This window comes from Chiloscyllium plagiosum, chromosome 13 (genome assembly GCF_004010195.1).
Source record: "Chiloscyllium plagiosum isolate BGI_BamShark_2017 chromosome 13, ASM401019v2, whole genome shotgun sequence".
NCBI classification, from domain to species: domain Eukaryota; kingdom Metazoa; phylum Chordata; class Chondrichthyes; order Orectolobiformes; family Hemiscylliidae; genus Chiloscyllium; species Chiloscyllium plagiosum.
The window spans coordinates 60,597,422-60,625,246 of record NC_057722.1 but is presented as its reverse complement, the minus strand read 5'-3'; the positions used below and the strand labels follow the sequence as shown (position 1 = coordinate 60,625,246).

The following is a 27,825-nucleotide window of genomic DNA, read 5'->3' as shown; positions in this document are numbered from 1 at the left end:
GGATAATGTAAATGACAATGTGGGGAAATGGCAGACAGGCTGAATAATTGCTTTTCATCTATTTATGAGCGAAAAGGAGGAAAGCTTGCTCGAAATCCCAAGAAATTTAATAGTCGAGTGGGACATGGACTGAATAAAATTAACATAAGTAAACCTTCAGTAATGAGAAAATTGATGGAGTTAAAGAGTGACAAATTCACAGGACATGACAGTTTCCATCCAATGGGTTAGAAGAACACACTGTAAATGCCCTATATATAATCTTTCAGAGTTCCCTAGATGCAGGAGCTATCCCTCTGGATTGGAAAACTGCACTTGTTAAGAAGGGTGAAATGGAAAACCAGGGAATTAAAAAAAAAGTTAGTCTAACATCTGTGGTTGGGAAATTTTTGGAGTTTATAATCAAGGATGAGGTAACTGAACATGTTGAAGATTTTCAGTTAATCAGAAAAAGCCAGCTTGGATTCATGACAAGAAGTTCATGCCTGACAAATGTCATTGAATGTTTTGAAGATGTGGCTAAAGTAGTGGACAGGGGAATATCTAAGGATGTTGTTTGTGGACTTCCAGAAGGCATTTGATAAAGCCCAGTAGAAGAGACTGCTAAGTAAGATAAGACCCCACAGAATTGAGGGCAAATTACTGACTGAGAAATTGGTTGAATGATATGTGACAGGAAATAGGGATAATTGGTAGATACTCAGATCGACAGGATATGACCAGTAGTGTTTATTCACTTTCTTTATTAATGAGTTGGATAGTAACATAAGAAGTCATATATCCAAATTCGCTGATGACACAAAGTTATGGTGTGGAAGAGTCAGTGTTGGACTAGGGTGGACAAAGTTAAAAATCACACAACACCAGGTTATAGTCCTGTTGAAGGATCAGTGCTCCAAAAGCTAGTGCTTCCAAATAAACCCGTTGGACTATAACATGGTGTTGTGTGATTTATAACTTGGACACAAAGTTAGGCAGTATTATAGACCGTGTAGATGATCACGTAAAATTACAAAGGGGTACTGATAGACTAGGTGAATGGACAAAACTGCGGCAGATGGAATTAAATATAGGTAAATGTGAGATTATCCATTGTACACTAAAAAAGAATAGATCAGGGTATTTTCTAGACAGTATGAAATTAATTGCAGTGCTTGTCCAAAGAGACTTGAGGTTCATGTGCATAAATCGTTAAAATGCCATGAACAGATGCAGAAAATAATCAAGAAAGCAAATGGAATGCTGGCCTTTATAGCTAGAGGACTAGAGTACAAGGATGCAGAAGTTATTTAAAACAAACCCGGGTTAGGTGTCACTTGGGCACTGTGAGCAGATCTGTGTACCAGACATTAGGAAGAATATAAAAACAAAACAAAAATGGAAATTGCTGAACAAACCCAGCAGAACTTGCAGTGTATGTGCAGAGAATGCAGGGTGAATGTTTTGGATGTAGGTTTGCTCGCTGAGCTGAAAGGTTCATTTCCAGACGTTTTGTTACCTTACAAGATAACATCTTCAATGAACCTCATGTGAAGAATGCTGAAAATTCCTGCTTTCTATTTATATGTTTGGATTTCTTTGGGTTGGTGATGTCATTTCCTGTGGTGAAGTCACTCCTTGTTCCTTTTCTCAGGGGGTGATAGATGGGGGTCTAACTTGATGTGTTTGTTGATAGAGTTCCGGTTGGAATGCCATGCTTCTAGGAATTCTTGTGTCTTTGTTTGGCTTGTCCTAGCATGAATGTATTGTCCCAGTCAAAGTGATGTCCTTCCTCATCTGAATGTGAGGATACCAGTGAGAGAGGGTCATGTCTTTTTGTGGCTAGTTGGTGACTCTCTCTTTGACTGGGACAATACATCCATCCTAGTACAAGCCAAACAAGGACATGCACAAGAATTCCTGGAAGCATGGCATTCCAACCAGAACTCTATCAACAAACACATCAAGTTAGACCCCCATCTACCTTCCCCTGAGAAAAGGAACAGGAAGTAACATCACCACAGGAAATGATGTCACCAACTCAAAGAAATCCAAACATATAAATAGAAAGCAGGAATTTTCAGCATTGTTTTACATGAGGTCCATTAAAGGTAACAAACTGTCTGGAAATGAACCTTTCAGCTCAGCAAGCAAACCTACATCCAAAACCTTAACCTAAGCTGCAAATCTTCTCAAAACTTGCTAAAAGTGAATGTTTCAGGTCCAGTGACTTTCTTCAGTAGGTTTACAAGAACGATACATAGATTTCAGGGGTTAACTAATGAGAAGTGATTACGCAAATTAAGCTTGTTTTCTCTAGAATTTCAAAGTTTAAGGGGTGATCTGATCAAAGTCTTCAAGATATTAACAGGAAAAAATTAAAATTAACTCTTTCCACTGATTATGGATTTTAGAACGAGGGGTGCTTTGACTGAGAATTATGGCTAGGCTATTCTGATATTTCTACACACTAAGGGTGTTAGATGTTTGGAGCACCCTTCCACAAATGGTTGGATCTGTTGCTAATTTTAAATCTGAGATAGATATATTGTTTGTTAAGTGAAGGGATAAGGTCCAAAGACAGGTGAATGGAGTTAGGCCACATATCAGCCTTGATTTCATTGAATGGTGGAACAGACTGAAGGGGCTGATTGGCCTACTTCTGTTCCTATGTTGCTGTTGCCCAAATGTAAACCTGACCCCCATAAACCTCATATATATGCTAGTTGTTGAATAAGAAAGCTCCCTTCATTTTTTGAACACTGTCCTTTGAAAACTTTCTGAAGAATTCTGTCCTCAACATATTATTTTCCAGGTTCAACGGGTTTCCAGTAGGCAGCATTCATTTGGACTTCAGTCATGTTCTTAAAGGCTCAGATGGTCTTCATGTGAATGGCTGGTTTCCCTCGCGCTGGAATTTGGATTCTCCGCTGAAGTACTCCACATTCAATTGAGAACCTTTATATCAGCTGAAGAACATTCCCTAATTCACACCCCTGCCACCTGCTTCGCAGCTATGAGTGGATTCCTCTCATACCTGGACCCTCGACGGGTTCATTGGGGTGCTACTTGGATGGCGTTACACTCACGGATTCTTCGCACTAAGCCTGTGGAATCTATGCTTGATGATTCCAACCAGCAAGGAACAGGTCACTCCAGACTGGCCCAGGTACTCACCACAGTTGACCTAGTGTCTCTTGGAGTTGGCAGCTGTGTGGGGACTGGCATGTATGTCGTATCTGGACTGGTAGCCAAGGAGATGGCAGGACCTGGTGTCATTGTGTCTTTTATCATCGCAGCAGTGGCCTCCATCTTATCAGGTAACTGGGCAAATTACTAAATATTTTTGTCTTTGTCCTGAGAGTCAAGTGGTGGTTCCTTTAACTGGTGTCAGACTGAATCCTATAGACTAATAATGTGGAGGGGATGGTAGCATGGTTTAGTAATGTCTTTAGATTACAGATCAGTGGGTGTGTAATCCAGAGGACTAAACTAACAGTATGGGATCAGGAAACAAATCCTGCTTAAGTAATTGGTGGAACTTTAATTCAATTAATAAAGTATGTATTTGAAAACGAGTTTCAGTAATGGTGCTTGCAAAACGATCATTGATTGTCATAAAAACCCATCTGGCTTATTGATGTCCTTCAGAGAAAGAAATCTGCTACCCTTGCCTGATCTGACTAATGGTGACTACAAACCCATAACAATGTAGTTAAACTTAACTACCTTCAAAAATGTTCTAGGAAGCCACTCAGTTCAAGAATAATTGGGAGTCGGCAACAAACACTGATACCTGCCTCCCAGGAAATTTGTTTTTTTTTTTCAAACTTGAGATTTATCACAGAAGTATTATGCTAGAGAAGGAGACCATTTGGCCTATTATATCTGTACCAACTCTGTACCAAATGAACACCATTATTTATTGGCCATCTCCTTTTTTCCCACCCAAATAATTATCCAATGATATCTTGAATGCCTCAACTGATGCTGCCTCTACCACACTTCCAAGCAATGCATTCTATATCCTCACTACTCACTGTGTGAAAACGTTATTATTTTCCTCACCTTGCATGTGCTGTTTTTACAAATCGCTTTAAATCTTTATCCCCTGGTTCTTGATCCTTTAATAGGTTGTGATGTTTGATTTGGGCTGGGGCCAGTATAAAGGAATACTGTATACAGGAGCGTAGATACTGACCCCTCTGACCTGATCAAATGTTCAAACATATTAACACTGAATTAACTAAATTCACTCCAAATCCCTGAATGTCATTATCTCACAAAGACTTATCGTTCTTAGTGTTCAAAGTTTTAGTCAATCCCTAGCATCAATAGACTGTTGAAGGAATAAGTTTCATACGTCAATACTTTTCATGTGAATGTGTTTCATTTTCACCTCCAAATAATTTCATCTATTTTTAAGGTTAGGTCCTCTAGTTCTAGAATCTCCAAAGTTTTACTTAAGCTATTCTATCAAATTCCTTTATTCATGTTAAATGCCTTGATCAGATCATACTTAAAGGGAATACAAGCTAAACTTGTACACCCTGTCTTTTCAGCAAAATCTCACAGGGTATAGGGGTGCTGCATGTGAAACTGAAGGCTCAGACTTTATTTCTGGGCAGTGACAATTCTGTTTTTTGTCAAACCTCATGAACATATTTAAAACCCTTGCTCATAGCCTACCAGGCTTTTATAATCACATCAGGGACTGTCAATGTCAATTTGAGAATGAGCCTGTCAAGGTCCTTGGAGACGTTTGATGATATCAATGGTGCTCCATAAATACAAGAGGTGGAATCTTATAGGAATCTGTTTAAACTAGACTATGGCAACATTTGTGGCAGAATTGGGAGATGAGAAATCTAACCAGGCCTATCCCGATGTTGGGAGCACTCTTACGTAACCTTCCTAACTCCCAATTCCTCCACACTCTAACAAAATGCATCTTGTCTGACTGCGGAGGGTGCAGCGACTTAGCAATACACTTGCCCTCCTCACCAACGTTTTTTCAATTCTTTTAGTTTAGATTGAAAGAGAAAAATATTTCATTCCAAGAGAAAGTTCTATTCAGAACTTAACACTAAACACTTTACCATTGTGTAGTGTATCTGGGGATTAAGGTAATCTGTCATTGCTCACCCTGTCTAATTAATGTGCTTGTAAAATATCCAGTCTCCTCTTGAATTATTGATATGAGTCATCTGTTCCACATCCTAAAATGCTTGATTCCTTTGTGGCTCTTGCTTTTCTTTGATATGTAAAATTGGCCCTGCTACTTGCAGAAACATTAGATTTAACATCCTTGCTGGTAGTGGAAAGAGAATATAGTTAGACAGGACAGTAGCATACCTGAACCACACTCCAATACCATCTCTGCCAGAATTAAGTTCCGAACAGGAGGGCCTATACTCATCCTTTCTTCAACACCACGAATTGAAGCCCTTAAGAGACCAATCAGTGGCCACTTATGGGCTTCAACTCACTGCCACAGGTACGAACTCAGTGTGGTATTAACTGGTGCCTGTCATTCTGACAGGAGCCACAGCCACCTCTGCACAAGGAATGCCTGTTTCTGATTCACCAGCAACTCTTCGTCGGCAATCTTCCCTGCCTCCATCCCCAACACCTTCCCCACAGTCTTGATGCCAGGGGAAGACCTCTCTGTGGCCTCACCACTGCCTGATTGATATGTGGTTTGGTGAGCTTTCCCAAAAGAGGGGCAACATGGACCAGTGAGACCCAACCTCTTGATGCTTCCACACAATTCTGTCCAGGCATTCACTTTGTTGATAAGATTCAGTGCTTAGAGTCACAGACAAGAAAGATTCATTTAAGCTTCCATTTTCTGTTAGATCTGTTACTGAATGATATGTCTGCATGTGAAGAATTGTACAATCAACCAAAAGGACTCCCTTGCCTAGTCTATGACTCCTTTTTCGCCAACAGTAGCTCCTGTCAATCACAGAGCTGCATTTGCCCGAAGTGCTGAAATTCCCTTCCCAAACATCTCCACTTCTCTCCTGTACTTTAAGATGCTGTTTATAACCATTTCTTTGACCAAGCTTTCCACACCTATTCTTAGTATCTCTTCCTCCTTTGAAGTGACTCAGGATACTTTGTTGAAGATGCTTGCTATTTCCAATATTAGGATAGTTGATATACAGAGGTCGCAAATATAAGATTGTTGCACTATCTATTTCTAAACTAATACAAACAAAGCTGCAGGTAAGATTTGTTATGTTCTGTTATGTAGCTTACTCCTACTCTAAATTGAGGATTTGGATAAGGTTGAGCTGCACTGCTTTCTCTTCATATGGTTTAGGTTCAACAACATAATGAATGGATGCGAGAATGAAATGCAACTCACTGGCAAGAACTTTTGGAAGTGCAATCTTTGACTTGTTCATGAAAACTTCAGATAGAGGAATGTGCTGAATAAGAGGAAAAGAGATGACAAGTACTAACTGTGGAATAACACATCCCTTCATTTAAGCCTGAGCCCAAAATCCTCTAACAAATATATGCCTCATGGTAACCCAACTTGCATCAAATTGCATCAAGTAAATTGCACAGAAACAGGCCATTTGTCCCAACTGGTCCATGCTGGAGTGTATTCTCAACATGATCCTCCTCCCAATCTACAATTCTTGACCTAACAACATAATCTTAATTTGCTTTCTGCTTTTAAAGACCAACAGTGTTCATTCCACTTCCAAGCCTTTTCCCTGCAGCACTGTGATTTCTTATTCTTTAGGTCCTGATCCAAATTCCTTGAAGGCCATGACTGAATCTGCCTCCAAAACATTTTCAGGCAGTGTGATCCAGATCCCAACCACTCGCTGCATGAGCAAGTTTTCGTCCATGTCAAGTTTGGCTCTTGACATTGCCAGCACGTGATCAGCTACTCCCTATCTATTTGTTTAGTAGCACCCCAATTAAATTTCCTTTCAAACCTGTTTAGAGGTAACAGTTCCAGGTTCTGTAATCTATCCAAGCAACTGAAGTCTCCCATCCCTAGATTCTTATAAATCTGCTCTGTGCCTTAATGCTTGCACATTATTTCATAAGTGGGGTGCCCAGAATTTGATGTAATATTCCAGTTGAGGCCAAACCTGTGTTTTATAATGATTTTTTATAATGTCCAGGCTTTTATGCTTTGTGCCACTTAGGATCCTGTGTGTATTATTAATCGCTTGCTATACCTGCCCTGACAGTTTTAATGATTTGTACACTGATGCCTCCATGTTGCACACAATAGAATCATAGATTCACTACAGTGCAGATAGAGACCATTTGGCCCATCAGGTCTGCACTGACCCTCTGAAAAGCATTCCATCCTCACCCATCCCATCCCCATAACCCTGCATCTACCATGACTAATCCACTTAGCCTGCATGTCCCTGGACTGTATGTGGAAATTTAGCACAGCCAATCCACCTAACCTTATCAAATCATTGAGTAATACAGCACAGAAACAGACCCTTCGGTCCAACATGTCCATGCCAACCCATTTTCCAAACTAAAATAGTCCCACTTTCAACTTATATTGATCGTACAGGGGGGCGCTGCATTGTTGGAGCTGCCGCATTTCTGATCAGACACTTATACCTGGTCTCTATATAACTATGATAAAATATCTTACAGTACCTTTTGGGGAAGACAAAGTGAAGTGCCATGCTGAAATTATTCACTTGGACAAAAGAAAATGAACAAGTCACTCATTATCTTTGTAGTTTGTCAAATCCTACAGAATTACAGTCTCTGGCAATCTCATTAGCCCAAAACCAGAAATATCTGTTCACCAACCTAACGGTATATATGGGGCATATTGGGTAGACTTCTTGCTCCAATCTCCAGTGGTCACAAATGTCTTGATCAGCTTGGCTCCTTAAGGCAAAGCCATTTTTTTTACACAAACATTTAGTGTTAAGGTCAAATTCTTTTCATGGTGATCAGCTCATGGGAAGTCTCAGTCCTCTGCCAGTCTGGCTTGTTGTTGTTAAACATTTACAGTATTCGGGGTGAAACCTGATGTGGCCAATAATTGAGCCAACTGCATTGGCTGTTAGCAGCAAACCTGACGGCAGCTGGTAAGTGGGGATCAACTCAAAAGGCCATCTTTTGTGTTTGTGTCCTTGTTCCATGTAAGTGTTTAGTGAAAAGCTACCAGATGTGTCCATTCTCCTTGTTGGTATGAAAGGTCAGTGATCTCATCGTGTGTGAGCTGCTGAGAGTGAAAACAGAATTCCACCCGATAATGCAGGTGCTATTTAAGTTGTTGACTACATTACCATTCTCAGAGGCAGAAAAAACAATTAAAAATGCTGTGACTTTGAAGATCACAGGATGTCACAGGTATATCTTTCCTGCTGTTGTAATGCAGGAAACATGCAGCCAATTTATGCATGGTCCCAAAAACAACAATGTGACAAAGACAAGATGTTCCTTTATAGTAATGCTGGGGGAATAACTATTGGCCAGGTCACAGGAAAGGGTGAAATATTCCAGAGATGGAACATTAATTTTGCGAGAATATCATTATCCTGGATCAAGTCAGTATCATTTCCATCAACTTTAGCATTATTGATTGTTATTGATCATTATTGATTATCTGAGAGGATTGGAGGGAAAATGCTTAGTTATTTTCCTCCCATATAGGCCCTCATCTTTTCCCTTTATTTTGCCTCTCCCAAGAAATTGAGTGGCTGTGGTGAATGGCTGTGAGGAAAGATGGGAGGAGTTGTGGTTCAGCCAACATGACTGTGCCTGGCAGCTTAGCTAATACACTTGCTTTGTTCCTCCATGTTTTGTTTTTAAGTTTGTGTGGAGCAGGACTTGAAATCTCAAAGTAGAGAAATGATGGCTGATGCATCTAATACCAGAGCTGCTGGCAATCCAAGGATTAAATGATTGCTAAATCCATTCTTTCAATATGTTTTGTCCATCAATCTTTGTTCATTTTCTCCTTTCAGCAGATGGCATCTCTCCATGTGAGGATTCATGTCAATCCCCATCTGCTGGCACAATATTGCCATAGTAACTTTTGCAAAACACAAACACACAATTCCCTCCTTTTAGAGGTTCCTCTGTGACCTCTAATCTCTAACCTCTGTTTATCCATCATAACTCTGCTTGTCTTTCTGTTTGATCGATAAAATGACAGTCCTTTGCAGTTGTCAAGATATACAAAATTATTGCCTTCTTGAAAATCGCATGGCCGCATTTCCCGACTCTAATCCATTTGTTGCCAGGAACTAAGACACTGAGAACTCCTCACCTTCCTTAACCTTCCCTTCCTCATCTTCCTTCTAAGATTGTCAAAACCCAAGTTCAGTGCCACCTGATTCCCATTTTCTTTTCACTATCACTGTGTAACCTCAACCAAACTCCATCGCAGTTTTATTTGACCTCTTTGCATGAGAAAATCCCATTCTTTAGGTGTCCATTTATTCAACTGGTTACCTACTTGCATTGTGGAGGAGAATTAGTGTCAGTTGAGAACGATTAAGTCTGATCATTATTCTATGTCTGAATGCCATCTGGCACCTTACTCCATGTCAGATAGTAATAATGAAATAAGCATTGCATTGTGAGAAAGAAGCTGTGATACCTTCTGTGCTATGATCTCCAGGACCTTAGAACACACAAGTCATTAGGAGCATAACCAGCAACATCTCCTTGTAATACATTATAATCCTGACCGAACCTCCATCTTACTGTTTCTTCAATCCAATATTTTCCAGAGCTTTGTTATCGCAAATCTGGAGATCCTGTTTCCCAGGGCAGCAACTTTGGAAATCAGAAGGCATGGGTTTAATTTGGTCAGGAACAAGAGTGAAGTTGAGGAAAATTGTAATGAGTTGTTGTGATGTGCAATGTGCTGTCTGAAAGGGAGGAGAAAGCAGGTTAAGTATTAACTTCCAAAAGGGATTTGCAGAAATGCTTCAAGGAGAAAGAATTTCAGTGCTGTAGATAAAGTGGAAGTGAGTGGGATTAATTGGACAGCACGTTGAAAAAGCTCCTACAGGTACAATGGGCCAAATAGTCTCTTTCTGCAGTATGTTACTGCATGGCTCGGTGGCTTAAATGTTACTAGACCCTGGGTGATGGGAGCAGGCCCTATTAAAACAAAGGGAGCTTTATTGGGCTCTGTCCCATCAATGGAAAGTTTACTGTTGGCAGGCTGCGTACTGCATTGGCTCACCACTCCACCTGCTTTGTATAATCAAGGGCCAAATTTTAAAGGGCTGCCACTATCTTTCCATAGCAGGGCCATCCTTCTGCCTTGTAGATTGCCAATTTCAGGCAGGTGGCTTCTTTGTGGCACTTAGGGGCCTTTCAGAGCACAGGCCATAAGAGAGGGGTCACAAGGATGAGAGACAGCTGACTTGATGTTGATAACTCCGAAAGAGATAATTCTTCCTTCCCTTGGCATCTGCCTGCCTGAGCACTATGAAGTTTAATTTGTACAAACAGGAAGCCCTTCCATTATGAGGCACCCCCAGCTTTCCTGTTGGCTTCAATAGTGCCCTCTTATCCAATATTCTTTCTTAAGTGACAAAGCTAATAATCCCCTGATTGGACAGGCAGGGGTCTACATGCTATCCTTACTTTTACATTGGCCACATAGGCATCCAATTAGGAGATTGGTAAGATTGCTGACCCATTGTGAGCTTGAGATGCAGTTTTTAGTCTGGTGTTAGTTTCTGAAAGCTGTTAGTAACTTACAGCCTGAGTGGAATGGAATACTCACCATCTTCCTTTTTGGCTGCATTGCATCACCCAATGTAGTTTAACACCATCCAGAACAGACCGCATCAATTGACAGGATTAATTGCCACTGGACCCTCAATATTTTCCTCCTCTTTAGAGTTCTCATGGCAATAGTATGTATCATCTCAAGATGCGCTACAGTAACTCTCCAAATTTCTCCCAAATCTATTAAGTTTACCTCTGAGATTTGTAGAAACACCAAAATTTGCGATTGCCACCTCTTCCAAGTTTGACACCATCCTGAAATTAATGAGTATTACTGTTTCTTCATTATCTCTGGGACAATATTTGGAATTCTCTGATTCTATTGTTGGTGCATTGATACAAGTACAGCAGCTATTTTAGAAGTCCCACCAGCACCTTCAGATGACAATTAAAATGATGAATAACATTGCCTGTGTTCCCTACATCACAAGAAAACATTGGAAATAAATACCAAGTCATTTCTTATGCTGTCAGACAAGCTTTCCTTTTCAATTCAAATGCTCCACACTTCAGGTACTCCTCAATAATTCTGCCTCTCTTTTGGCACCTCCTCAATTCCTCTCTTTCTCTGGACAGACATTTTTATCATGTTAAACATTAAGAAAATGTTGTAATGCAATCTCCCTCAATAATCCTACACTTTCACTGCCAATTATAGGAAACATGCGTCCTAATTCTACAGGACCAAGTAAGCCTGTAGCATTTAAGGAAACCACTCAACCCAATATACCATACTGTTTCTTATAACCAGTCTGACTGCTGCTCTCTCTCCATAACTTTGTATTAGTCCCAATCTAATTTCACTGTTCTACCGCCCTCATACTCCTGTATATATAGGCACATAGGAACAGGATTAGGTCATTCAGCCTCTTGAGCCTGTTCCACCATTTAATGAGGTCATGGCTAATCTGTGGCCTAACTCCATCTACTTGTTTTTGGCCCATATCTCTTAATACCTTTGTTGAACAAAAAATTGTCTGTCTCAGTTTCAAAACTAAAAACTGATCTAGGACATGGCTGTTTGTGAAGAGAGTTCTAAACATCTATTACTCTTTGTGTGTAGAAGTGCTTCCTAACAATTCTGATCTTTTTAGGTTCTAATTCTCAGACTATGTTCCCTAATTCTACAATCTCCAACCAGTAGAAACAATTTATCCTTATCTACTCTGTGTCTTTTCCTGTTAATTATCATGAAGATTTTGATCAGATCACCCCTTAACCATCTAAATTCTACAGAACACAGGCTTAGTTTGTATAATCTCTCATAATTTAATCCTTGCTGTCCAAGTCACCTCTATTGTGATAAGAAATGGCAGAGACACTAAACCAAATATTTTGACTCTGTTTTTATAGTGGAAGATAATAATTTCTTCCCCAAAACTTAATGAAATTACTATAACATGGGAGAAGATATTAAGCAAACTAATGGGATTAAAGCAGATAAATCCCTGGAGTCTGATGGCCTGTAAACTAGAGTATTAAAGGAGGTGGCAACAGAGATAGTGGAGGCATTAGTTATGATATTCCAAAATTCCCTGGATTCTGGAAAGGTACCAGTGAATTATAAACATTCTAGTGTGAGAGCCTGATTCAATATTGGAGACAGGCAAAATGTGGGAAACAATAGATCAGTTAGTTTGACCTCCGTAGTGGGAAGTTGCTAGGGTCAATCATAAAGGAGGAAATAATTGAACACTTGGAAAATACAGCTCAATTTGTCAATGCCAGCACAGGTTTCATGAGCACAAGTCATGCTTGACAAACTTGCTGGAGTTCTTTGAGGGTATAACCAGCAAGTTGGATAATGAGGATCCAGTGTATGTGGTATATCTGGAAAGCATTTGCAACATAAAAGACTGATCCAGAAGGTTAGAGTCCAGAGGGTCAATGGTAGAGTGTTAGCTTGGATAGATTATTAGCTGACAGACAGAAAGCAGAGGATTGGGAATAAATGGGTCCTTCTCTAGATAGTGAACTATAACTAGTGGGGTACCGCAGGGTTCAGATCTTGGCCCTCAACTATTTACAATCTCTATACGTGTCTGCAAACAGGGACAAACTGCAGCAAAACTTGCAGATGTTACTAAAACAGGTGGGAAAGCAGACTGTGATGAGGAGATAGAGTTTACAGGTGGATATTGATAGGCCAGGAGAATGGGCCAGATCTGGCAGATGGAACTTAATGTGGATAAGTGAGAGGTTGTCCATTTTGACCAGAAAAATAAAGAAGTAAATTGTTATGTAAGTGGGAAGCAGATTCAAAGTGCATAGTGCAGAGGGATCTGGGTGTCCTTGTGCATAAATTGTAGAAAGTGTGTAAGTAAGTGTAGCATAGAATAAGCTGAAAAAGTGTTGCTGGAAAAGCGCAGCAGGTCAGGCAGCATCCAAGGAGCAGGAGAGTCGACGTTTCGGGCATGAGCCCGGGAAGCAGATTCAAAGTGCATAGTGCAGAGGGATCTGGGTGTCTTTGTGCATAAATTGTAGAAAGTGTGTAAGTAAGTGTAGCATAGAATAAGCTGAAAATGTGTTGCTGGAAAAGCGCAGCAGGTCAGGCAGCATCCAAGGAGCAGGAGAGTCGACGTTTCGGGCATGAGCCCTTCTGGAGGGAACAAACACAGAAACACTGGAATGAGAAGGGGGAGGAGACAACTCAGCCCTTCAAGCCCACTCTGCCATTTAACGTAATCATGGCTGATCTTATCCTGGTCTCAACTCCATTCTCCTGCCCACTCCCCATAGATTTTTATCCTATTTTTCATCAGAAACATATATATTTACTTCTTGAATCCATTGATTGATTCTATCTCCACTGCACTCTGGGTCCTTCATGCCCAAAACGTCGATTCTCCTGCTCCTTGGATGCTGCCTGACCTGCTGCGCTTTTCCAGCAACACATTTTCAGCTCTGATCTCCAGCATCTGCAGTCCTCACTTTCTTCGTAGCATAGAATAAGAAAGGCAAATGAAATCCTGGCATTTATGGCAAAAGGACTGGATTATAAAAGTAAAGAAATGTTATTACATTAACATAAGTCATTAGTGAGACCATACCTGGAGTATTGTGTCCAGTTTTAGTGTCCTTACTTGATGAAGGATGTTGTGGTACTGGAGGCAGTTCAGAGGAGGTTCACTAAAATCATTCCAGGGATGGAAGGGCTGGCATGCAAGGAGGAGTTGGATTGCTTGGGCTGTACTCACTGGAGTTCAGAAGAACGAGGGGGGGATCTGATTGAGGTATATAAAATGCTAAATAGAATTGATAAGTTGGATGTTGAATGTTGAACAGATGCTCTTCCCGTTTGGAACAGTCTCAACAAGAGGTCATAGATAAAGAATGAGAAGAGTTATGTTCAAAATTAAGATGAGGAGAAACTACTTCTCTCAGAGGTAGTGAATCTGTGGAACACACTGTCCCAGAGTGCAGTGGAGACAGAATCAATCAACAATGGATTCAAGAAATAAATATATATGTTTCTGATGAAAAATAGGATAAAAGTCTATGGGGAGTGGGCAGGAGAATGGAGTTGAGACCAGGATAAGATCAGCCATGATTATATTAAATGGCAGAGTGGGCTTGAAGGGCTGAATTGTCTCCTCCCCCTCCTCATTCCAGTGTTTCTGTGTTTGTTCCCTACAAGGCCAATATATCCTTCTTAAGGTGTGGTGCCCATCAATCCTGAACTAACCCCACCAGCTGCTTTACCCATATTCCTGTAAAGCCCTTTCCATGTCAGAATTCTGTATCTTACTGTTATATTGTTCTATGCAGTGTTTTTCTCAGTGCCTTTTGCTGGTTTCTAGCCACACCTGAACGTATATGGATAACATCCTCCAATGATTGCAATGGAATGCAAGTTTGAAATCCGTTACCTCAAGTTAATTCATTAAGAATATTTTGAAATGAATTATTACATTTAATTCAAGCTTTTCACATCTCTGGATGGCCAAGAATCCATCACACCTAACTATACTTATGCTTTTCATGTTGATAAATGTAGTTGTCCAATTATGAATAGCAAAGTCCCACAAGCAATATGATAAATGTCCAGATCATCTGCTTCATTGGTTCTGGTTCAGAAATTAATATTGGCCCTGGGATAATGTGTAGAGTCTATCTAAACTTCTTTGAAGAGACATGACCATGTCAGGTGGATGGAAATGATCCAATGAAGAAGAGTAGGGAAGTCTTCCCCAGTGTCCTGCACCCAATATTAATCCCTCAGTCACCAACATGAAAACAGGTAATGTGACCATCTATTATGGCATTGTTGATGAGTTTGTTCTGTGTCTTAACTGGCTGCCATGTTTGTGTTACAATAGTAGTCACACACCAAATTATCTCATTGGCTATTCAGGACATCCTGAAGTCGAGAATGATCCAATTGGAATGCAATTTCTTCCTTTTTGCCACGACTCCTTTAAAGCATTGTGACCATGTAGAAAGAGACAAATTCAATTTGGAAAAGCGAGGACCAAATTAATCTTGCAATTGCTGAATAACATGCATAAAATCAATAGAAAAATGCTGTGCAATTATTAATAATCCAAAGCAGTAAAACAGCTCTGTAGGAGTGACAGAACAACCACTTGGGACTCTATTTAGGAGCATGAAGCGTGACCATTTTCAAAATTGCACTTTCCAACAGTTCTAAGGATCCTAATAAAATTGTCATCTGTAGGTGGCTTGAGCTGGTAGCTCACAGCCAACTGCGAGGCTCATTAAGCAGGAGGGATGAGAATTGCATCGCTAGGGAATTTGATTAGAAATTACATAGAATCTTCAATTAAGAAACAGCTCATTTGGTCCAACTGTTCAATGATAGTATTTATGCTTCACATAAATACCACCTCCTGTCATATATCTAACCATATCCTCGTATTCTTTATTAACTCATGGATTTATCCAACTTCTGTTTAAATGATTTGATATTATTCAAGACAACCAACCTTTTTGGTAGCCAGTTTCACATTCTCACAACTCTCTGAGTAAAGAGATTTCTCCTTTATTTGTGGCCATCTTTTATACGTTGTCATTCATTCTATTCATTTTTGCAGGTAGAAGCATTTTCTCCACATCAACTCAAACTTCCAAAATTTTAAAGAATGTCCATCAGAACACTCCTGTCCCCCCTGGTGATGGGGAAGGCGTTGAACAGCTACTCCTGTTCCTACTTTTTATCGTCTTTCCTGGAGAAAAGAGGTCTCACCTGTTCTGCCTTACCTGAAAAGCAAATCCTTTCTATGTGGTAGCATTCTTGCGTGTCTTTCTATATCTGTTCTAGTTCCTACATAAAGTGTCAGTGGAGGCTCATTGGAGAGTGTTTCTTTTTCAAAGGCTGTGAAGTCAAACCCCACTCCAGAAGGTGAGCAGGTAATCTGGGTAGTCAGGCCAGTGGTGGTGCTTGAGGTTCTGATTTTTTGATGTGACATTAAACTGAGGTTCTGTCTTCCCTCTTAAGTAGGTATATAAGAACCCAGGTTACTGTATGAACAAGATCATAGAAGTTCTCTCTGTTATCTTAGTCATTACTAATCCCTCAATCAACATAGTCGAGCGTGTAATGCTGGAAAAGCACAGCAGGTGCTGTGCTTTTCCAGCACTACACTCTTGACTCTGAGCTCCAGCATCTGCAGTCCTCACTTTCTCCATCAATTGTCATCTCAAAAATAGCTTATCACATTGCCATTTATTTGAGGACTTACTGTGTGTATTTCATTGCTGCGTTTTTACATTATTACAGTGACTTCAGTTCCATAGGCACTTCATCAGCGAGGAAGGACTTTGAACCAAGTTATGAAAGATGCAATAGCATTGCAATGGTTTTGTTAGATCTCCAATTATTTGGTCATTCATTCAGCTGGGAGGATGGAATTTTCTAAAGTATTTTTCCAATTCTTTTGACAGATGCTATTTCAATATGACCTCCACAGCATAATGAGGAAAGGTTTTACTTAACAGTGAGACAGGAAACTGGTGGGTTTGGGTTTGATGTTTGTTTTTCAGCCAGCCAACTAACTCTTCAAATTCCAATGAAGCAGGAAAGAGTACAACATTTTCATTTGGGACCAAACTCTTGCCTGTTTCCTGGCTGAGCGTGAAGTGAAAGAAGTCCTCCGGAGATATTCTGTTAGTCAGCCTTCATTGAAAATAACATATATTTTAATAAAATGCCCAATTGTGTGGATCTTATGCTTGAATGCAGGTGGATTTGAAGCTAGGTTCAGTGGGGGTGGGGGTGGGGGGAACAAGTTAAATCCAGAGAGCGATTCTGACTATACAGCAGGAATTATACCAGCAACAAGAGTGGATTCAAGTAGCCTCCCCATCAGTGGGCTAATTGAGCCCCTGAAGTGCCCACTTAAGGGTATTTGCATACCACCACTGCCATTTAATCAGTAGGAGAGATCCATTACAAGTGGCCAGCCTGACAGATTTCCTTACATTGACTGGTAGTGGACAGGAGATGTGTCCTTTTCAACTGATCTGATGGATTTGTCAGACTACTACCATACTCTACCAAACTTTATCCCTCCACTCCCTCATCAATCTCCAAACATTTACAAAGTTCTGATGCATCGCAGCTTGTTTCTTTATTGCAATCCCAGAAGACACCTCCTGCCCCATTGGTACTATCAGGAAATTAAGAACTGCATGCTTCACAATGTCCAGATGCTGTGGGAGGTGGGACTTCCTGTCCCTGATGAAATCCCACTTCCAATTCCTTTATGGCCAATTGAAAGAGTTCTTCCTGGGGCTGGGCTCCCTCGGAATGTTTAGCTTGGCCAAAGCACAGTGCAAGTTATACTCAAGAACTTGAGCACAAATATAAAGGCTGACAATCCAGCACCATACTGAAGGAGTGCAGTACTACTGGAGATGGTATCTTTTTCTTGAGATATTAAACTGAAGTCACATACATTTTCTTGGATGGGCTTTAAATGTTACTTCAAAGAAAAGCAATACAGTTTTCTCCAATATCCCAATCCAATGTTTACTCATCAATCAGTAACACAAATGGATAACTTGGTCATTGTATCATTGTTGTTTGTGGGAGCTTACTATCCTGTCATTAAAACAGTGACCTCACTTAAAATCAAAACTGAAATCGTACTTCATTACCTTTAAAAGAGTTACTACATAACTATGGAAGGTGGGATTCTGTAAAAGCTTCACAGAAGATGTGAGGAGCCTACAATCTCTTCATCTGGGTTAATATAGTAATAAAGAAGCAAAGTGACAGATCAGTGCTGTACGTCAGGAATCGGAGAAATTAAAGATCACAGGGTCAAAAGATATGAGAACAACAGTTGATCTCAGACCCTATACTCAATGATGACCATTACAAAATGGCCTTTTATTTTAATGAGGTGATTTTGTTTTCCATGGTGTAAAGCTATCTAAAAGGCACTGGTCCTCACTATATATCAGTAAAAAGTAATGGAGGAGGATAGATCTTATGAAGGTAGATCCAGAATTGAGATTGGTTGGCAATGGATAAGAGCAAAGAAATTGTAACCACATCAAAACAGAATTATATTGAGTGTGCAACACAGATCATATATTTCAGTTAGGCATATTAACCTGAGCCTCTTCCATCTGTAATTACATTTCCCCATCCAGCCCACTTCCAATCTTGCTGTATTCCCTAGTTATGCTTTTGTTTCCATGTGTAATTTTTCTTTTTTCTACAAGAGTTGCCAATACTTTACACAGAGTATACCACCACTATAATTGCAGAATTTCACCTTTTACATTTATAAGAAATTGACATGTCATGTATCATTTAATGGAATCCAGATAGATTTCCCATTTCCCTGACTGTTCTTTGGGATAACTTTTACATTCAATAACTGGTGTCAAACTTTCTGTTTGCTAGCAGCCTGGGGGAGAATATGTTGCCAGTTTTGTTGGATACCTAACAGTTTTATTTGTTTATGGATGCATTTCTGTGTCTGGCAAGTGATCAATCAGAGTGCTGGGGGATGGAGTAATTTTCCAGTAGCAAGCATTCTATCATTATCTATAGCATGGGTTAGTTGCAGAACAAATTTTGCTCCATGAGATGGCCTATGCAGTTTCTTGATATCAAGTGGAGCTCTTTAATTTATAGAGCAGGTAGGTGGCCATATTCAGATCATTAAAATTATGGAGGATTCAATTAGGTACACATAGGAAAGACATTTCAGCTGTGGGAGAAGCCAAATCTAGGGGTCATCGTATAAGATTCAATAGTCATTAATAAATCCAACAAAGGATTCAGCAAGAACCTGTGTACCAAGGATGTGATGAGAATGAGGAACTTGCTACCACAGGTTGTCATTAAGGCAACTAACTTTAGGGGATTTTAGGGGGAAGCTAGGTAAGCAAATGAGGGAGAAAGAAATAGAAGCATATGTCAGAATGGGATGGGGATTTCATAGTGATTGAAACGAGGATAGACAGGTGGACCTCGTAGAATATGAATTCCCTGATTGTGGCTGTTAACCTGGTCCAATTAGGGAGTCCTTGCTGACATGCCTGCCACTCCTGTTTAGGTCTTCGGGCCACTCTAGAAGCTGGTTCTGAGCTAGCTGGGTCAGTGTCATGTATTAACATATGTAAGCGTAGGGTGACTTGGTGACTGGATACTGGCCTTCATGGAGTTATTTCAAATTTCTATTCTGTTCCTGTAGCAGTAAATACTTTCTGTGGAAAATATAGTGGCACAGAGAGGCTGAAGTGTTTGAACTGTAGTTCAGATTGGCCATCGGACTCATGGTCTGAGACTCACTCAACAATACTGGGATTTATTCCATTTGCACCTCTGGTTTGAAACATAAAAACTTGAACATCAGTCATATTCACTTGAATGAACCAAGTACCAAAGCAAAGGTTTAAAGCAAACAAACTTGTATCCACACAATATGGTTCATGATCTCAGAACCACCCAAAGTGCTTCACAACCAAATAACCACTTTTAAAGTGGAGTCACTTTTCTAATAAAAAATGCAACAGTTTGTGTACTGTCAGATCCCCAAACTGCAATATAATAAATAGTCAGGTAAACTTTTTATCGGTAATCTTTGGGGGTTAAGTATTGACCAGGACATCGAGGATAACTCTCTTGCTCATCTTCAAAATAGTATCAGAAACTTTCACATCAAATGAGGCAGGGCCAGCTTTAATTCCCATCCACAACAAGGCACCAATGACCATGCAGCACTCCTTCAGTGCTAGCACTGCATGTGACTATCCACCATATAGGGTGTGGGCTCTGGAGTATGAACTTAAACTCTCACTTTCGGGATTCAGAATTGAATAAGTTACCCACTGAATCATAGTTGACAAATTTGAGATAAGTATTTATAAAATTTTGGTTTCTCTGCCTAAAGAAAGATGTACTTCCCTAGCAAAGTGGCAACAATTATTCATCAGATTGGTTTCTGGGATGAAAGCTTGTCATATGAAAGATATTGGTCAGAATGGGCCTATATTAACGTTTCTGGCATAAGCCTCTCATTGGGAAACTCCTGCTCCTCAGATGCTGCCTGACCGGTTGTGTTTTTCCAACATTACACTCTCGACTCTGATTTCCAGCATCTGCAGTCCTCACTTTCTCCTATATTAACATATATATAGTTTGGAAGAATGAGACCTTATTGAAATTGATAAAACTCTTAGAGACTTGCTGATAGGCTGTTGCCCTGATTGCAGAGTTGAGAGCTAGGTGTTGCAACCTCAGGATATGCTGTCAGCTGTTTAGGAGGAGAAGTTTCTTCACTCATAGGGCTGTGAATTTTTGAAGTTCTCTGAGGATGTTTAGCCATTAAACGCATTCACTGTCGAGGTTGGTACACTTTTGAACACAATGGAAGTTGGGGTATGGGAAAAGTGGACAAAATAGAATTGGTGGGCATGTTTGTTCATGGAGCTGATTGAGTGGTAGACAGGCTTAAGTGAGCCATATGGGCCATTCCTGCTTCTTTATCATTTCTTCTTATGAATCACTTACAAGTCACAGCAAATAAATGCAGTTACTTCTGATAGCTCAGGCAATCAGCTGATAAGATGCAGGAAAACAAGATTACCAGATATATATCTGAAATAATGAAAAAAATCAAATAAGACAACATTTGCAATTGCCATCCTTGTAATTGTTAAGTTTACATTTTGTTCTAAGGACAGAGCTACTCTCCTTTGTGTTTGCCTCTCCTTTCGAAGGAGCTGGTAGATGCCGAGCTATGTTTTGATTCGCACTAGAATTCCTTTAGAACGTGCTCGAGATGACTTTATTACCTTATGGTGTTAGTATAGACAGTTTCTGATGATATGTTTGATTATTCATTTCAATAAATAGTATGAATGAATTCATAGTTTCAATGAAAGCCTAAACATATTCCATCACAACTATAATGGAAAGTATTGAAGACAGAGTTTTGCCAGTTTGCAGTTATGGGTCTAATCCTTCAATTGCTTTCATTGTTATAATTTGCTGTGATATGAATGCCATTGACATGGCTGGCTTTTTCTTGCCTATCCCTAGCTATCTCTGGAGGAATTGGCAGTGGAATCTTGAATAACTGCAACCTTATGTGACTTGAATTATTCTATGCAAAAATCATGGCCCTCAGCTTAACTCAATACATCTGGGAAGAAGTGGGTGGGAGCGTTAATCAAAGTAAGGATTGAAACTTACCCTTTTTGCAGTCCTGTGGCTTTACTGAAAAGTTGAGTGGGACAACCAGTGAAGATGTCTTAAATATGCAAGAGACTGATAATAACAGCCACAATATTAATTGGGCAATTTTAAAATGACAGCTTTTAGCTTCGGACACTGAATCATTAGATTAGATTAGATTACCGTAGAAACTTTATTGCTGGAACAGCACAGCAGGTCAGGCAGCATCCAGGGAACAGGAGATTCGACGTTTCGGGCACAGGCCCTTCTTCACCTACAGTGTGGAAACAGGCCCTTCAGCCCAACAAATCCACACCGACCTGCCGAAGCGCAACCCACCCATACCCCTACACTTGCCCCTTCACCTACCACTACCGGGCAATTTAGCATGGCCAATTCACCTGACCTGCCCATCTTTGGACTGTGGGAGGAAACCGGAGCATCCGGAGGAAGCCCACGCAGACACGGGCTTCCTCCGAATGTGCAAACTCCACACAGTCAGTCGCCTGAGGCGGGATTTGAACCCAGGTCTCTGGTGCTGTGAGGCAGCAGTGCTAACCACTGTGCCACCGTGCCGCCGATCATAGAATCTACATAGATGGAAACCAGGAGCAGGTCTTTTGGTCCTGCAAGCCTATTCCACCATTTAATATATTCATGGCTGATTCTCTATTTTTAATGTCATATTGTTGCTTTCTCCCGCTGCTCCTTATTGCCTTTAAAATTGAAAACAAATACCTATGTCAATCTATCTATTGAAATTCTCAAAACTGCCATTGTGTTTCTGGTCTAATAACACACCAACACACTATAGTGGGTACATGTGTAAAGCAGCATCAGTCTTGTTCGAGAATACAGAATCAGGCCCTCACCCTGAGTGCGCCTAATTCTACACACACATGTTGCTGTGGCTGACACAGTTCTGTTGCAACAACACCCTTGGGACTAAACGTTGATGCCAGATATAGCTCAGAGAAAGACAGTTCATCTGTCCAAACATCAGTGACGCAATCTTCAGAGATTAACTCCATCTGCATATGCCATCCTGTTCCAGATAAAAACACAGAAGGAAAAAGACTAGATCCTGATGCCTGTCTTGGTAAAATTATCTTGGTTTGCACAAACTACTTTTATGAAAGATATTGCCTGATGCAATAAAACTACAAAGAATCATTCATTTTCTTGGGCTTGTAATCCAGTTTGTTTTGTGAAAGATTTTACTTTTTGCTTACTTAATAGAACTGAAGATGTTTTATGACCCAATCCAATAATTTAATAGCATTTAGATTAGGAAAATCCTTATCCTTCTGAATGAACAGGAAATCAATACATAATGAATAGCCAGACCTGATTCTGAAAACAACTATATGCTTACAAAGTGGATAGTTATGTTCCATTCACTAAACAATCCTTCCCCTGCTGAAAAAAAGACAGCAACTTTGTATAGTTACACAGATTGTAATCCTTCTGCTGAATATATAATGATTCTGTGCAATTACACAGTGAGAAACCCTTCCCCCTGCTGAATAAACTGTGATCCTATTCAGTTACCTAGTGAGTATTCATCTTCCTGTCAAATGAACAATGATACTACAGAAATATGCCCATGTCCTAATTTTCATTGTAAAAGACTATTGAAGAGCAAGAGATGGAAAAGGATCTTTAGTGAAGAGCAAGAAATGAAAAGAATCATAACTTCAATTTTAAAATGTTAAATACATAAATGTGTTTTTCAAAAATGGCATCTGCAGAGTTTATTGGGACTTGAAAGGTGCAACTACTGCTGCCTTTTAAAAACTCATTTACATATTTAACATTTTAAAATTTAAGTTTTGGTTCTTTTCATTTCTTGCTGTCCTCAGATTTGGCACTGTTTTTAACCAAATGATATTTAAACATTCAGCTGTCTTGGTTCTCCTGATATCACTGCGTCATGGCTCAACAGTGCACAGTTAAAGGGCTATGGGTAAAAATGTCTGAGTAACATTAAAAGGCCTTTACTGACTAGCATTGAGCATCATTCTAGTGTAGTTTAGGGTACCTAAGAAATTTTTGGTGAGAAATGACTGTAAGGATTACCTAACTTACCTGGCACAGATATATGATATAGCAACATTGCTATTGCTGGCTATAAAAAACTAATTTTCCAATTGTTGGAGAAAGGAAGATTTAAGGAGATATAATGCAAATCTTTAAAGTGTTGAGTGACAAATACATATACAAGATCTAAAGATTTTTTTCTTGGCTTGAACTGTTGAAATTAAATTTTGCAAATTTGAAACTAAAGATTAGTGAAAACCATTTTTTACACAGAGGGGAATTATTTTAAGAATCTTTAATTCATGTTAATACCTAAATGACTCTCTGGAATGTGGAGCGTATTTTTAAACAAACAGCTGAAATAGCCATCTTTTTCAAAGTAAATAGTAGGTCAGGAATGTGACTGGAAACTGTAAAAACAGAAACAGAAATGATTAAAACATCCCTGGTACCCATGAAGCTGATGGGATTGGGGAAAGGAGAATTGGTGGGAATAAGTTGATTATTGCTGATAGGCAACACATGGAAATGCAACAAATAAAGAATTACAGTAACAGTTAGGCCTTTCCAATTCAAATGGAACACCATATCTCTATAATGGCTTCCAGCCCCACATACCTCGGAGATCTGTGTCCATTTAACTCTAGCCTTTGAAGAGCTGTAATTTTAATGTTTCCACTGTTGATGACTGTACAGCTAGTTTGAACCTAATATATGAAATTTCTTCTGTAAATCTCTCAACCCATCTATCTTATGTTCTACCTGTCCCAGTAATGCCTTACATGAATGAAGTTTAATTTTGTTTGAGAATACTCCAGTGAAGAACCTTAGGATATTTTACCATGTTACAGGTGCTATTTATATATCATTTACTGTTTGTTATTTCCACTAATTTCCATTCCTTTTTTAAAATTATAATCTTTATTTAACATCTCTGGGTTTTAGTTTAGGGCATGTTTATCTTTGGGAATCAAAAAATATTTGCATATAACTTTCCCTTACATTAAGTGGATGATTTGAGTTTTTGAAAGGGTAAAATGCATATGGATTTTGAAGATATCAATGATTAGATAGACTGCAGAACAGGGAATATTGGATGTAACAAGTGTTGCCTTCAGAGTTGCCTTGTGTGACTGTCTTGCACCCTGCTCTTACATCTTTCATCCAACTCCATCTTGATGCAGGTATTTTCTCTTTTTATCTTCCAGGGGTGTGCTATGCTGAGTTTGGTGTGCGAGTACCTAAGACTACAGGCTCTGCCTACACTTACAGCTATGTGACAGTGGGAGAGTTTGTAGCATTCTTCATTGGGTGGAACCTGATTTTGGAGTATCTGATTGGCACAGCCGCTGGTGCCAGTGCTTTGAGCAGTATGTTTGATTCACTAGCCAACCACACCATCAGCCACTGGATAGTGGATTACGTTGGCACTTTGAATGGACTAGGTAGGTCAGTAGGATCACTACCAGATTTAAACAAAAAAGAATTGTCAGTTCTCAATGTTGATAGAAACTGAAATCATGATTCTTGGTGTTAGGTTTCTGTAATTTTAGGAATTTGGTTAACACTCGTTATGGTGCTCCAGTCACTTAAATGAAAATAATACCTTCATACAATTTCATGAATATACAGTACAGAAGCAAGTCATTTGATTCTGCAACTTCACACCACAGTTTATATTCCAGGTGAACCTCTGCTCACCCTATATCATCTCATAATATTGAGAGATTCTCTTACTCCTTTTTGCCTAAAGTGTTTACTTAACCTCTCCTGAAACGATCTGTGCTATTTGCCTGAATTGCTCCCTATGGTAATGAGTTTCCTATCTTCATCCCTCTTTACTGAGTTCCCTTTTCAGTTTGTTTAATTTGTGGCTTTCTATTTGTAGGCATTTCCCCAAAATATATGCACCATGTCTAGTTGCTTAACTTTGTCATGATTTTGAAGACCTCTATCAGAACACCTTTCAGTGTTCTCCTCTCGGGAGAAAATAGCCCCAACTTGCAATATTAATGTCACAGCTTTCATTATATCAGGATTTCCCAAGGCATTTTACAGCTCCACAGATGCTGCCAGAACTGCTGAGTTGCTCCAGCACTTTCTGTTTTTATTTCATATTTGTATCAGCAATAGTCACAGGTGAGGTGCTAGAAGACTGGAGATTGGCCAATGTGGTGCCGCTGTTTAAGAAAGGTGGTAAGGACAAGCCAGGGAACTATAGACCACTGAGCCTGATGTCGGTGGTGGGCAAGTTGTTGGAGGGAATCCTGATGGACAGGCTGTACATGTATTTGGAAAGGCAAGGACTGATTAGGGATAATCAACAAGGCTTTGTGCATAGGAAATCATGTCACACAAACTTGATTCTGTTTTTTGAAGAAGTAACAAGGAAGATTGATGAGGGCAGAGTGGTGGACATGATCTTTATTGACTTCAGGAAGTTGTTCGACAAGGTTCCCCATGGGAGACTGGTTAGCAAGGTTAGATCTCATGGAAGTAAAAACAATGACTGCAGATGCTGGAAACCAGATTCTGGATTAGTGGTGCTGGAAGAGCACAGCAGTTCAGGCAGCATCCAAGGATTTTGAAGCTCCTTGGATGCTGCCTGAACTACTGTGCTCTTCCAGCACCACTAATCCTAGACCTCATGGAATACAGGGAGAACTAGCCATTTGGATACAGGATTGGCTCAAAGGTCGAATATAGAGGGTGGTAGTGGAGGGTTGTTTTTTAGACTGGAGGCCTGTGACCAGTGGAGTGCCACAAGGATCGGTGCTGGGTTCACTACTTTTCATCATTTATATAAATGATTTGGATGTGAGAAGAAGAGGTACAGTTTAGTAAGTTTGCAGATGACACCAAAATTGGAGGTGTAGTGGAAGCAAAGAAGGTTACCTCAGATAACAACGGGATTTTAATCAGATGAGCCAATGGACTGAGAAGTGGCAGATGGAGTTTAATTTCGATAAATGTGAGGTGCTGCATTTTGGGAAAGCAAATCTTAGCAGTACTTATACAGTTAATGGTAAGGTGCTAGGGAGTTGCTGAACAGAGAGACATTAGAGTGCAGGTTCATAGCTCCTTGAAAGTGGAGTCGCAGGTAGATAGGATAGTGAAGAAAGCATTTGGCATGCTTTCCTTTATTGGTCAGAGTATTGAGTACAGGAGTTGGGAGGTCATGTTGTGCCTGTACAGGATATTGGTTAGGCCACTGTTAGAATATTATGTGCAATTCTGGTCTCCTTCCTATTGGAAAGATGTTGTGAAACTTGAAAGGATTCAGAAAAGATTTACAAGGATGTTGCCAGGGTTGGAGGATTTGAGCTATAGCGAGAGGTTTAATAGGCTCGGGCTGTTTTCCCTGGAGCGTCAGAGGCCGAGAAGTTTATAAAATCCTAAGGGGCATGGATAGGATAAATAGACAAAGTCTTTTCCCTGGGATGGGGGAGTCCGGAAGTCGAGGGCACAGGTTGACAGTGAAAGGGGAAAGATATAAAAGAGACCAAAGGGGCAACTTTTTCATACAGAGGGTGGTACATGTATGGAACGAGCTGCCAGAGGAAGTGGTGGAGGATGGTACAATTGCAACATTTAAGAGGCATTTGGATGGGTATATGAATAGGAAGGGTTTGGAGGGATATAGGCCAGATGCTGGCAGGTGGGACTAGATTGGGTTGGGATATCTGGTCGGCATGGATGAGTTGATCTGAAGGATCTGTTTCCGTGCTGTACATCTCTATGACTCTATCTCCAGCATCTGCAGTAATTTATTTCCATTTTGGTGATGTTCGTTTAGAGATAAACATTGACCAAGGCTCCCATGCATGCTCAATGCATTTCTTTTCAATAGTCCTCAATGCAAACTTTATATTCACGCAAGAACAGAGAAAGGACCTTGGTTAATACTTCATCCAAATGGCTATCAGAAGGAAAAGCCAATAAAACTTAGAAATGATTATCAGTGGTCAAAACTGGAGTTCCACCTTAAGGAGTACAAGACCAGTTCAGACCAGTGTCCAATCAAACAAGATTTATTGGTTCTTCCATCTCTTTCCTGCACTTTAAAGCTCTTTGGTTGGATATTGGATGCATTTCCTTAGCATTACCCCTCACAGTCCCACCTTTAACTGCAATTGCAGAAGAGCAGCCCTGTGTACTTTTACAATCTTTATCCTGGCCATCTTGAATAAAGTTGAAATTGTACTAAATTGTGGTTTAGACCTATACCTGCTTGGGATTGCTTTTACTCTAACTTATTTAATTTAATATTGAATTCTTACAGCAAAGCCAATCAGTCTGAAAGAAGTTTGAAGCTTAGTTCAAGATTAAACCAGGCTCTCTGCCATTTCACCAACACTCAGTTTCAATGGCCAGTACATTCTAGG

The 27,825-nt window shown here is 40.0% G+C and overlaps 1 protein-coding gene across 5 annotated transcripts in view; it reads left to right on the top strand.

Annotated features, from left to right (window-relative positions):
* Positions 1–27,825, top strand: part of LOC122556114 (probable cationic amino acid transporter) — a 79,515-nt gene that overhangs the window by 15,010 nt on the left and 36,680 nt on the right. For all 5 annotated transcript variants that reach the window (XR_006313467.1, XM_043702576.1, XM_043702573.1 and 2 more), the window contains exons 2-3: positions 2,795–3,299; positions 24,649–24,885. Coding sequence is in view for 4 of the 5 variants with exons in the window: in XM_043702576.1 (XP_043558511.1) it covers positions 2,996–3,299; positions 24,649–24,885 (541 nt within the window). In the remaining variant the exon portion in view is untranslated. The remainder of the gene's footprint in view (positions 1–2,794; positions 3,300–24,648; positions 24,886–27,825) is intronic.